General features: G+C 37.5%; 1 protein-coding gene across 1 annotated transcript in view; it reads left to right on the top strand.

Moving 5' to 3' along the window:
• The window catches only part of NEK10 (NIMA related kinase 10), an 88,996-nt gene extending 77,915 nt beyond the window's left edge, over positions 1-11,081 (top strand). Inside the window, 1 exon segment of the mRNA XM_017817924.1 lies at positions 9,866-11,081. Within this exon segment, the coding sequence (XP_017673413.1) occupies positions 9,866-9,923 (58 nt within the window). The 3' untranslated portion in view covers positions 9,924-11,081.
• The last annotated feature ends 2,461 nt before the right edge of the window (positions 11,082-13,542 follow it).

Raw genomic sequence — 13,542 nt, 5'->3', positions numbered from 1 at the left:
AACAAGTCTTATTGTAAATGTACAAATGTGTTATAGTTGTATAGACATTTATCTCACAGACTGCTAAAAAGTGTCTTAATTAATTGTAATGAAGCAGCTGTGTGCTAAATATGGACTTCCTTTTTTTAGAAAAGCTACTACAAAGTTATCTATTGAAGGAAATCATAGAGTCACAGTATATCTCATTTTAAAGGATCATTGAGTCCAAATCCCTGCTCCTCACAGGACTACCTAAAACTAAACTGTATGAGTAAAAGCATCATCCAGACACTCCTTGAACTCTTGACAGGATTTGTGCCCTGATCACTTGCCTGGGGAGCCTGTTCCAATATCCAACCACCCATCCTAATGACCGATCTGAACTTTCCCAGTGCAACTTTGTTCCATTTCCTCACATCCTATTGTTGTAAACTTCATTGCTGAAATGTAAAGGATTCTTGAGATTGCAGGCACATATACTAATACTTTCAATGTCTAACACAGGAGTGCCACAGAAATGCACATGAGACTAGCAGCAGTGAAATAATTAACAGTATTTTTCTCCTGATTTATTCAGGATTACTTTTTTTTTCTGCTGTGCTGGAGTTCCCTAGAGGGTAGCAGTTCTGCAGAAGACTAACTTAAGATTCTAATTTTTTAAAAATTTTATTTTAAAGGAGACATAAGAGAACATTCTTCATAGCTTCACAGGACAACAGTGTAGTATAAGGAATTCTTCTCTATGCTATGTTTATTCTGCAGAAAGAAACAGTAAAAGAGCAAGCGGTGCATTTTCATGCATACATAAAGTCTGGAGAATGCCAATGGATGTTCAGCATCCTTCTTCACGTTGGTGGATGCACTATGTATTTGATTTTTGTAGGAACATAGGAAAATTGAAAAGCACATTGTGTTTCCCCAGAGCCATGCCCTTTCTATGTTATCCACAATCAGTGTTGATTTGTGTTTTTTACATGGCATTTGTAGTGAAGACTTGATTGATTTTGGACCAACTAGATATCATAAGACCTAAATTGATTTTGGAATGAATTTTGGAGGAATGGAGTGAAATGTTCTCATAGGCACGAATCTCCTTACAAGTTAAGATTTATTTTGTCTAGATTTGACTTTTTTTTTTTTTTTTAGTTGCTTAGAATTGATAATGGTGTGCAATAGCAGCTATTGTAGACTTTGACCTGCATGTGTGTCACTATAACATGTCCTGGCTTTTGTTGGCAAATATAAAACAGTCATACTGCAGCCCTGTTGTTGGTCTATCACCAGCAACTTGATTTTTCAGTATGCTTTTTGTGGTGGGTTGACCCTGGCTTCATGCCAAGTATCCACCAAAGCCGCTCTATCACTCCCCTCTGCAACAGGACAGGGGAGAGAAAAATATAACAAAAGGTCAGGAATTGAGATAAGGACAAGGAGAGATCACTCATCGATTACTGTCATAGGCAGAAAAGACTTGAATTAGGAATATTAACTGAATTTGTTACCAAAAAATCATAGCAGGATAATTGAGAAGTAAAAAAATTTTTAAAAACACCTTTCCCCACCTTTTCCTCCTTTCCAGGCTCTACCTCCTCCCCCACAGTGGCACAGGAAGGTGGGAAAGGGGTATATGGTCAGTTCATCACACGCTGTTCCTGCTACTGATCAGGAAGAAGAGTCCTTCCTCTGCTCCAGTGTGGGGTTCCTTCCACAGGAGACAGCTCTCCATGAATTTCTCCAGCATGAGTCCATCCCATGGGCTACAGTTCTTTATGAACTGTTCTAGCATGGGTCACTTTTCCACAGGATGCAGTCCTTCAAGAACAGCCTGCTGTAGTGTGGGTCCCCCACAGGGTCATAAGTCCTACCAGCAAACCTGCTCCAGTGTGGGCTCCTCTCTCCATGGGTCTGCAGGTCCCTTCCTGGAGCCTGCTCCAGCACAGGTTTCCCATGGGTTCACAGTTTCTTTTCGGACATCCACCCACTCCAGTATGGGTCTCCTTCACAGGCTGCAGGTGTATCTCTGCACTCCCATTAACCTTCATGGGCTACAGGGAAACAGCCTGTTTCACCATGGTCTTTCACCACAGGCTGCAGGGGAATGTCAGCTCTGGCACCTGGAACACCTCCTCCCATTCCTTCACTTGACCTTGGTGTCTGCAGAGCTGTTCCTCTCACATATTCTCACTCCTCTCGTGTCTGAGTGCAATTAAATCTGCACAATAACCTTTTCTTAAATATATTATCACAGAGGTGTTACTGTCATTCCTGATTGGCTCAGCCTTGGCCAGTGGTGTGTCCCTCCTGGCACTGGCATTGGCTCTGTTGGACATGGGGGAAGCTTCTGGCAGCTTCTCACAGAAGCCACTCGTGTAGCCCCCTTGCTACCAAAACCCGACCAAGCAAACCCAGTACATTTTGAATCCTATTATTTGCTGTGATGCATAATTTTGTTTGGTTCCCATCCCCACTATTACATTAATTGTTTCCCAGACAAGGTTCTACTCCCAAATAACTTATTATTTTTTCCTTTTCTTCCAGGGAATTGACAGACCACACTTTGGCCTTGGCTGTCAAAAACTTGTTTATATTTCCAGAGAACTTGCCATGTTTTCTGTAGTGTGTGCTGCTTGGTGCCAATCAGAGCTTTCGGAACTTGAGCAGTTTGGGTTGTTTCTTTTTTTTTCTTTTTTTTTTTTTTTTTTTCTGCTTGCACTCTCTCCAAATAGCCAAACAGTCCAGTTTTGATAGCTGTCCAGTGTTGAATGATTCATTTGGCTGGCAGACATGAATCATTAGGTTTCACCTTGAACTCTCCAGCAGCTTAAGCGAGCTAGAAGAACAAATCAGTCTCCCAAGCTGCACTGCAAGTCGCTTATTGGTGTCCACCATTATCTGGTTTTATTCCATCATGCAGTAATTGGTTTGCAGCCCTCTCTGCAACATCCTTTCAGCCATTCTTGCCTAAAGCTGTTTTGAGCCTTGCTCTACTTCCTCTCCTTTATACACAGTGAAACACTTCAGAAGCAACTGCAAATTTTCTGGCAGAAACTTAGTACATCCTGTGGCTTTCTTGGGATCCCTTTCTTAGAAAAGTGTTCACAGAAAAGCTTTAGAAAAAAGTACTAGGAGTAATGAGTATCTATATCGTTTGCTTTAGCAACATATAGGGCAATACACTTATTTTTAAACTTTCTTAACTTATGTTAAAAGCTTTTAGTTTAGATTGAGTTTTTCATTTTCTAAGATAGGAAGTTGTAATGATGCAGCATGTGTGGGCCTTTCGCAGTGGAAACAGTGTGACAGCACTTCTAGCAGGAAACAAATTGCCTTCCATTCAGCCCATTATACGTTTCTAGCTCTTCGAGTAGTAATGAGAAGAAAAAGAACTCCAAAGGCTCAAAAGCCCTCGGAGGACACATCAAAACACCACAAACTTAACTTGTGAAATTGCAAATGTTTGAAGGTGTTTCTTCATTTTAAGGCCAAATTTCTTCGCAGTTTCTGGCCAAGTTGACTAGACATTTTGTTGTAAGGCTACAAGTTGAATTCTGGTTTGGTACAAAGAACTGGGGCATGTGTGCTATGGCTAAAAGCACTATTAAATGCAGAATAAACAGCTAGGTATCATTATAATATAGTTTTTTACCTCATTGTGGAGCATAATTTATAGAGAAAACATTCTGATAATATGTTTTATTTATTTTCAGGTTTGGGGAAATTTGTGTGTGGATTTTGTTTCTTTCTGTTGCCCCTTGCTGTACCCTCCTGAAATTCCAATAATGTAAGATGGGAAACCAAACCTTAAGTGAGGCAATGACATGAAAATTGTAGTAGGACAAAAAAAATCTATAAAGGGTTAAAAATTATTCAAGTAGCTTAATCAAGTGATGAGAGAAACATGAATTCTTTAGAAACTGAGACAACTTCATAAGAAAAATGTCATGCTTTTTTCCCCCCCCATTTTCATTATAATAGTAATTACTATCTCAATACCAGTCATTTCATGGGGATTAATGACCAGCTGAGGATAATGACCCTGGGCTTTATCTTGGATAATCAACTTGTGCCCATTTATCACTAATCTCCTGAAATTACTCAGCACTCCAATTGTATTACTTATTTATACAGAAACTGGGTAAACAGGCAAAAAACCCCCCCCCAAACCCCTCCTGTAATGTTTCAAAATTATTCCATTCACATCCATTTTTTCTCTTTTTCACCTTCTGATTTAATATTATACTGCACAAGAGGCAGGCTCCTTGTTTGTGAAGCTATTTATGAATAGAACAATGAATACTTGTTTCAAAATTTCATCATGTTTTTTTATATTGAAGTACACATGTAATACCCAAATTCATGTAGAAATCTATTTTTAATAAATTGCATGAAGAGACCTAATCCAAGCAGAAACTCAGTTATATGAAAAGAAGATTTGCTATAAATAAACAAAAATAGCAATGGTCAGAGGAGAGTTGTGCTCAGCTGAGGGCTGTAACTCTGTCGTGGTCTAACCCCCTGGGCAATTCAGTACCACTCACTCACTCCCCTGCAGTGGGACAGAGGAGAGAATTGAAAGAATAAAAGTGAGAAAGCTTTTGGCTTGAGATAAAGACAGTTTAATAGGTAAAGCAAAAGCTGCATATCAAAGCAAAGCAAAGTAAGGAATTAATTCTGTGCTTCCCAACAGCAGGCAGATGCTCAGCCATTTCCAGTAAAACAGGACTCCATCATGTCTTATGATTGCTTAGGACGACAAGTCCATAACTCCTGCCCTGCCCTTCCTTCCTCTTTGCTCCAGCTTTTATTGCAGAACATGATGCTATATGATGTGGAACTTGCCTTTGGTCAGTTGGAGTCAGCTGTCCCGGCTATGTCCCTTCCCAAATTCAATAATTGAAACACTAGTGTGTTGTCAACACCATTTTCAGCACAAATCCAAAACATAGCACCATACAAGCTACTATGAAGATATTTAACTTTATCCCAGCCAAAACCAGTACAAGCTCATATGACCATAGGTCTGTTTGTCAGAAATGTTGTTTCAACATTAGTTTTGTAGGAAGAAAAATTATTGCAATGCAAGTAAGAATAGAAGGAAACAGACTTCATAATGAAGTGCATGTATTGATATGTTGTCATATATAATTTTCTTAACTTTCTTCAATGCAGTCTTTTCCATTGTTACTGAATTTTTAGAAATAGAGAAGCAACTATTCTTGTAGTTAAAGAGAGCTATTTTCATGAAGAGGAAAACCATCAAGTCTAGCTCTAATGATATCTATGCATTTTTAACTACTCAAAGAATAGCTCAAAGTATTATTCCCAGAGGGATTATATAGCTCAGGAATGACAGCAAGTTCTGAATTGTGCCCCTTTGAGGCAGTCCTCATTGTATTGGGTCTATGGTCCATAATTTGAAAATAGAAATGCATTAATGGAGCTTTTTCTATCTGCAAATTCTTACCATGTTAATTAAGTATTCTTTAACACTTAATGCATCTCTTTAATTGTGTTAGATGACTAACGGATTCAAATTTGTACTTAGTTTAGTTAATGTTTTTTTAATGTTCTAGAACCTACCAAATAGATGACTGTACACAGCTCCAACACTCCTGGTATATAAAGTGGATTTTTTGACTTAGTGATATCTAGGTGATTTAAGACACTGCAACTTTTTATTCCCTCCTGGCACCCCTTCAGCTAATGTTGCCAGGCATTTTCTGATAATTGTTTTCTTCCAAATGGTTGTCCATGTTGAGTCCTACTTCTTACACATACAAAAGGTTGTTTTAGCCAGCAATGTTTATTAGAGTCATACCAATGTTCTGTTGAATTGTACTTCTACCCAAGGAGGTAAAAAAGTCTGCCAAAGTTCAGCAGTACTTTTAAACTATATTAATGGTTATTTTTTCTTTTTCTTATTCTTTTTTTTATTATTTGTAATTTCTAAACATGAATGGCTGCAACAGTCTTTCATTCACCCCCCTGCAGTTCTGATGGCTACCAGCTGAGTGTCTGTGTGGCACCATTAGTATGTCGCTCTATTTTCGCAGACCAGCATTAATTACACCTTTTGAGCTAGCTGTCCTTCCACTAAGAGGCAGTATTGGCCTATATTTCCTAAGTCACAGATCCTACAGAAATTAGAAGCAACATGAGAACCTGGGGTAGCAATTGATCCTACCTTCAATTCCATCCAGCTCCTAGGGGTAGACAGTGACTAATACTTGTCACATTGATTAATACAGAGAGTTCCACCAACAATGAAACATTTGGCCAGGAGATGGATTAAAAGGGTTTGCTTCTGCACATGGCGATAGTCACACTGCTCCTTTCACACTTGCTAGAGACATAATTTTTACCAAATTGTTACAGCTGCACAAATGTTGGCTATACTCAGAAGATACATGTGCCAGGCTTCATGGTAATGGTTGAAATCTAGAGAAATGATGACTTGTAAACTAGGAAAAATGTATGCCTTGGATCCTAGGGTATTAACAGCTGTACATGTCAAAATCAAATGCCCAGGTGTGAAAACTTACTGCTAACTGTGTTTTTAGAGAATTACAGGAATATTCTGGTCACTTCAGGGATGACTTGAACGACAAAAAGAATTGGAAATTTTTTTTTCTGGTATTACAATACCATAATAAAGCACTTTTCCCACTTTGCTTAATAGTTTTTTTTTTTTAAGTTTTTTTCCCTATGAAGCAGAATGATAGGGACTGTAGCAGAAACTACAGAAACTACTATTGCCCTCTAGCTGTTAGTTAGCATCAAGACTGATAGATTTGACTAGTCTTCGGTCTGCTAGGTATAAAAGAGGTATAACCTGGCTGTTTTTCATGACATTGTGTTGTGCAGAACAGAGAAGTGATCCAGGGATCTGTCTGGTGCAAGTACCAGAACAATCTGATCATGTGGTAGGACTGTCATTGATGCAGAATCTCTCCCCTCACTCAGCTGAAGATTCTCTTTAGCAATGAGATATGTGGAAAGGTGCATTTCACCTCTTGTTGGAAAAAATGAAAGATCATCTGGCCTGAGTTTAGGCTGACTGGTCGGTACAAAGTCACTGATACAGTTCAGTAATGTACACATGAAATTAAGTGGTCTCCTGACAATGGAAATGCCTGAAGTCCACACTGTCTGTTAGAAAATGTGCATGTGTATGAAGCTGTCTGTCAGCATTTGGACTGTGGGAATGACTGTTTTCAACAGCAGGCAGATGGCTCTGATCCCTTGCAGAGATCACATGCCCTGAGCTCTCAGACGTTCTTACATGAGCTCTCCATCTTTGAATAGAAGCATCTGTCATCACAGATTTGTTTGGCCAAGATAAGATGGGTTTGCTGTTGCAGTTCTGAAGCAGGTCTTTCTACCAGTTTGAGGAAAAGACTTACTTTGAGAATGACTTCTCTGCATCTGAGGTGTCTGCTTGGTGGAATTCTTGCTTAGAACATAGATAAAGTCTGTCAAAGAACATCAAATAAGAAGGCACCTTCCTACTTAAGATGGTTCAGAAAGCTCAGTGTAGTCTGGAATGATTCTTGTGCAAGCAGACTGTCTTTGGACTAAACACTTTACATTGAAATAAAGGGAAAGTGGTGGTGGGGGGGTTATTTCTTTGTTTGATTGGTTGGTTTTGAGGCTTTAGTGGTTTGGTCCAGCAAGGGCAGATTAGCTGGTAAGAAGGTAATACCTTTCCATGTCATAGCAAGATGCTGTTGAAAGGCACTTGGGAGCTCTTAGGCTAAACAAAAGACAATCTGAAAGTTTTTTAAGAAATGGAAAATGAGATTGGTTTCAAGTGTTCAGAAATCAGTGCCATAGAAAGGTAAATCCTTTTTTACCTGTTTCAAGATCTTCTTAATGACTATGGCTAGAGGAGGAATTGCACGTTGTTACATAGGTAGCTGTTGATATAGTGGTGCAAGATAAAACAAAAGCTATTCTGGGATGTCAATATAGTACTAACTGGCACAGTGTTCCTCTAAGTATTGTAATTGTGTCCCTTGTCCTTAAATACTCCCTTTTTACTAGCAGAACCTCCATTTACTGATAAGGGAAAGTCAGATCTTCGTTTTTCTGACATGGTGCTTCATAAAGATAATTCTTAGGCCTCACCAGATTATCAACTCCAGTTTTGAAAATTCATTTGAAACCTCTTTTTTAAGACTGATCATGTGAAAATTACGTTTATCTTACTGGGACATTTTATCTGTAAACCACTTCAGTCTCCTGAGTTTCCCATGTTTCCATGGAGTCCCGTAGTTCTAGAAATCTGGGCCACGGAAGGAGCTGAGAGATTTTAGCTTTTACAGCACTGAAGAAAGGTATTGAAGGTAAGAAGCTTTGCCCTACGTTGCTTGACCATATTAAAAAAAATCTACTGTTGTTTTCTTTATTAACTTGTGTGTTGTAGCAAGGATTTCAAATTGGGACAAGAAAATACAAGACAAAAGGAGATCCAGGGAGACATTACTGCAACCTTTCAATACTTACAAGGGGCTTATAATAGATAAGAGATAAATTTTTTACCAGGGCCTGTAGCAACAGCTTAAGGACAATGGTTTTAGAGTAGATTTAGACTGGACCTAAGGAAGAAGTTTTTTCGTGAGGGTGGTGAGATGCTGGAACAGGTTGCCCAGAAAAGTTGTGGATGCCCCATCCCTGGAAGTGTTCAAGGTCAGGTTGGATGGCATTTTGGGAACCTGATCTAATGAAAGACATACCTGCCAATGGCAGGAGTGTTGAACTACATGATCTTTAAAGTCCCTTTCCAGTCAAAACCATTCCCTGGTTCTAATTTTTGCACAGGTACAGTGCCCCATCAAGGATTATTGTTATCCACATACCGGGCTGAACGGAAGTCTACTGTCAGCCTTCAGTCTATATGTTTTGTTTTTCCTTAAATGCACTTGACTTTACAACTTTAATAACAATCTTTCAGCGTAGGGATTTCTATCTGCATGTGTTGAAGTATGTTTGCAAAGCTGTAAACTACTTTTCATATCTTTCCTCATTCCTGCAATACTTCCGTATCTTTCAGTACTTCAGTAATCAAAATAACACTGTTTCCTAAGGAACCATGTGTATTAAGGAATGTTTGAAAGGTCTTTGGATATCTGAGTTACACATATTGTATACAAGGAGTCAGGGAAAATTTCAGAAGAGGTCTTACACTTGGATTGGAGACTGGTGGAGTTTTGAGACAAAACCAAGACAACCTGTTTTACTTTCTCACAGCAGTGATTATGAGATGTCTTTACGTCATATTTTCATAGAATAATTATAACAATGTAAGACATCTTGATTATGAGACACGTTTCACCAATACAGAGCTGACAGATGTAGCTCCATCACTTTCTGTACTAATTTTCTATGTAGCATAGAAACAGGCTACAGAGGAATTAGAAAAGGAGAAAGAAGTGGTGTTAAAGACTTGCTTTCTACTCGTTCTCTGTAGTGCTGAAGTCTGGAGATGTTACATCAGCAACATAAGTTAAAGCTGGCCCACAAATAGATTGTGTTGCATTCAGGCTTCATTGATTATCTGTGGGAGAATTTTGCACCATGCTGCTCCAATTCTATTTGTGTGCAGTGCAGACTAGTCCATAAATTTTGAGTCAGAGGATCATTAGACAAACTAATTCCCTGTGTGTAGCATAAATGATAAAATTTCACCCAGAGGTTTCTGCATCAAACTGTTGTAAGCTCTGAACTGAAACCATTTCTTTTGATAGACTTCTGGGGTTCTTTGGCTCCTGCATTATGCTCATACATCAGCTTTCTGCTGATAGCACAGAGATTGATCCCATACCTGGTGAGTGTGAATAGTGGGAAATTCTTACTTCCAACTAATAACTGATTTTTTTCCTCCCAGGTGTCTCTACTTTCCAAAGGGAACAAAGAACTATCCAGCAAAAGAAGAGAATATGTGATTCTGAACAAAGGGTTTGGAATTGTTCCTAATGAAGTCAACCTGCCTGTACTTCAGCTGAGGCTGATTACTAAAGGGTCAAGCTTTGCTCATTAAATAACATACAGATGGAATACCAATGTGGGGCAGCTTCGAGACATCACGGGGTATTTCAGGATGATACTCTTTAGCTTTGTTTACAGCATAAGCACTTTGCAAGGAACATTGGGAAAAATGCTTTCAGGTTTATAAATTAGGAGAAAAGCACAGTTCTCAACAGTAAATACCTTCTCTTTTTAGAATATGGTTTGCATAGTCAGGTTTTCTGGAACAACAGTTCAGAAACCTTATTTATGTCCATTTATGTCTTCTGTGGTAAGAAAAAGAGCTTTGTAACATGACCAGGCAGAAAATATATCTAGGTTCACTCTACCAGAATTAGAGACAGATTAAACACCATCAGTATGATTTTAATATTTAGAAGGAATTTCTAAATATTTAGGAATATTTAGGTAATTGCAAATTCTAATGCTGGTGTGACATGTTAATTGTCATTATTTGCAAATGACATAGCTTCTGAAATCATTATTATTTTAAAACCAGCTGGCTTTACTGCTGTTTCAAAATGTCTTCATATTATATGTCTGTCTTTAGCCACACGTTGTATACATCTGTGTACATAAAATGTGTCATGTACATTTGTATACATTTTATATACATGTATGTTTTACTGTTTAACAGACTTGAGTAAATTAAATACATGCTTTGCTACTAATCAAAATTGAAGTACTTAAGAGCACTTCCAGAATTTCAGTATTTATTCATTGTATTAAATGTAGATAAAAATGTCTCACTGCAGTAGCAGAGAAGCTGTGTTTTTGTCTACAGTTTAGTAAAGAATACTTATTAATAACAAAGGCTTCTCTCTACAGTTGCTACTGTGGCAATCATAACTATTGCAAATAACCAGGATGCACTTGGTGATACAGTTTTATTATCTCTGTTAAAAATTATTAGCCTTATAGTCATCACACGATTACTTATAAGTAATTTCATGCAGATGTATGTTGTGTACTTTTTTCTTTATTTTTCCCCCCAGTGGTTTGTTTGTAACTATAAACAGCTAATTGGCATTCATTTCCTAACAATTTAAGTGTATAATTTACTTATAATGTGTGACTTCAACATCCTGAATTGTGAAGCAGTGAAAAAGGGCCCAGTGGACAATGTGAAAAATAATAATAATAGTAATAGAATCTACCCTCTTTTCCCGTGTACATGGTGTTGAAAGTCTTCAGGAGCTGCCTTTGCATCCATACAATGGTAGAATACTGATAGCAGAGGTTTCTTAAGGGTTAAGACATATAATTTCTAAGGTATTACCACCAGGTAGCTACAGTTTGCACCATGAATCACCATAGAAGATGCGTTTCCTCCAATGTTGCCTCTAAAAATCAATTCCTATTTTAGTTCAGCGTGTTAGTTTTGCTTTACTAGAATGTAGAAGGGGAATGCAGTATGGTTAAATCCGATGGATTATAAAGTAAATCCACGCTGTATATGACTGCCAATAGAATTGATTACATGGATATTTTATCCAAAAATTCTTCATTTAAATTCAACCTTGATATGTTCTACTCAAACTGTGTATGAATTCTCATAATTTTCCACTAAAATAGCATATAACCAATCTACACTGAAAGTAAACTTTTAATATATTTTTTTCAGAAATGTCTTATAATTCTAAATTGTCAGAGCGCATTGAATGCCTTAGAAATAATTTGGACTTTATTTCAAACATGTTTCATTGTTTTTATTTTGTCTGGCTTTGTATGATGTTAATTCATAGTTGATGGCATTATTTTTGTTGAGAAATAGAGTATAATTAATTACTCTTATTGTGTTTTTCTTAATGTATTTTTAGTGCTGTTAACTTTGAAGGAATTTTTGTACTTGTTTTTGTGACTGTGAGGAGTGGAATAAGCTCTGGTGGCCAGCTGAGGAGCAGACAAGTGGTGGATTGGTGGCATGTGCAGCTGCGACCACCAAGGGTTTGATTTAAAGCAGGGAATCAGTGGTCTTTTCTGTTCCTTTCCCAATCAGTGTTCACTAGGAATTTTTTCCCTTCCTGCTTGCAACAGTACTGACACGCTGACTTGAAAGAAAGAGTTGGTGCCTTTTACATCTAGGACAATCAGTTGCTGCAGAAGATTCATTATCTAATCTGTTAAGTAATTTATGGTATTAGTGTGTAGATGCTCTCCAATGAGATCAGTGTCCATCGTATTTCTGGCAGGTATAATTTCTGTATGGCTAAATTTTGTACAGAAAATATAGATAAAGCATCTTTAGAGAAACAGAGAAGCCAAAAATAAGTTGCTTAATATAATTCAGGAAATCATCAGCAAACTTGAGAATGGAACCTACATCTCCTGAGTTCCAGTCCAGTGCATAACTAGTATCCTTCAAGGTGTGGAGCTCTTTTTCTCATGTGTACATCTTTAGTAAAGTTACATCTTTAGTGTAACTTGTGCAAAAATCAGAGAAACAGGCATAGCTGTACTTAATTAGCTAGTTGAAAAAGATCCTGCAAAGTGTGTTACTAACCATGCTGAAACGTTGTACTGAACTACAGTTAATTTTTGGTTATTCATTAGTCTAAACTGTGATTTATGTAGGCCTTTCCTACAGTTTGTTGGCTGCAGTGAAGTATCTGAGATTGTGTAGTATTATGCCTTCTATTATTCATGCACTTACTTTCTACAGTCATCTGATTACAAGCACTTTGTCAGGAGAACATGCTGTGTGTATATGCTGTAGCCTGATTTACATATGTTGTGTTCTATCTGAATCATTTCACAGTCTCATTTCATATCCCTGAATAATCAAATATTGACATTGTATCAAATCATTAGTTTTATTCTATAAGTTAATTCTTGTTTACGGTCACAGAACAATGTATTTAAAGACTGTTTAACGTCCTTGTAACTTTTAGGATTGCTGCCTCGTAATTGGTATTTCGTATCAAAAAATTTGACAACCAGTTATGGAACTTATGGAATTATGTTAGTTAAAGAAGAAAGGCCAACAAATTTCCTTATTAAAAACAAGGAAACCTCTAGCAGTGACCTCCCTAAACTGAATAATATACACAATTTTAGCATGTATCAATTCTGCCCTGATTTTAGGAAGAACCAGCAATTCTGAATGAACTGCATTTCAGGAGATGTGAAAAGAGGAAGCCACTTGAGAATATCTGGTTTTGAATATATGAATTCACCATGCACTTGAATTAAAAAACTTCTCAACTGAAAGTTTCATCATTCAATTTGTCTAGACAGACAACAGCAATTGGAAACAAAGCTCTTCTAATTAATTCTGTTTCTTGACTTGCAGGAAGCTAAATCACATGAATACTCTGTGTTCAACTGTTCTCAACAGGAGATGCAGAGAATTGTAATAAGAAAACTAGTCATTTTACAATATTTGACATTTGAGTCTTCAAATTTCCTACCAAGCTAAAAACTTACATCTAGTAGGATTTTGCTTCCCTAGTTGAACTCATTGTCCACTGTGATATTTTGACTTATGTTTCTAATTTGTTTCTAACAATGCCAGTCAGGACATATTCCTTGACTTAA

The sequence above is a fragment of the Lepidothrix coronata genome, unplaced genomic scaffold (assembly GCF_001604755.1).
Source record: "Lepidothrix coronata isolate B3197 unplaced genomic scaffold, Lepidothrix_coronata-1.0 Scaffold64, whole genome shotgun sequence".
NCBI lineage: Eukaryota > Metazoa > Chordata > Aves > Passeriformes > Pipridae > Lepidothrix > Lepidothrix coronata.
The sequence above is the reverse complement of the archived record's forward strand: the minus strand, read 5'-3'. Positions and strand labels throughout refer to the sequence as shown.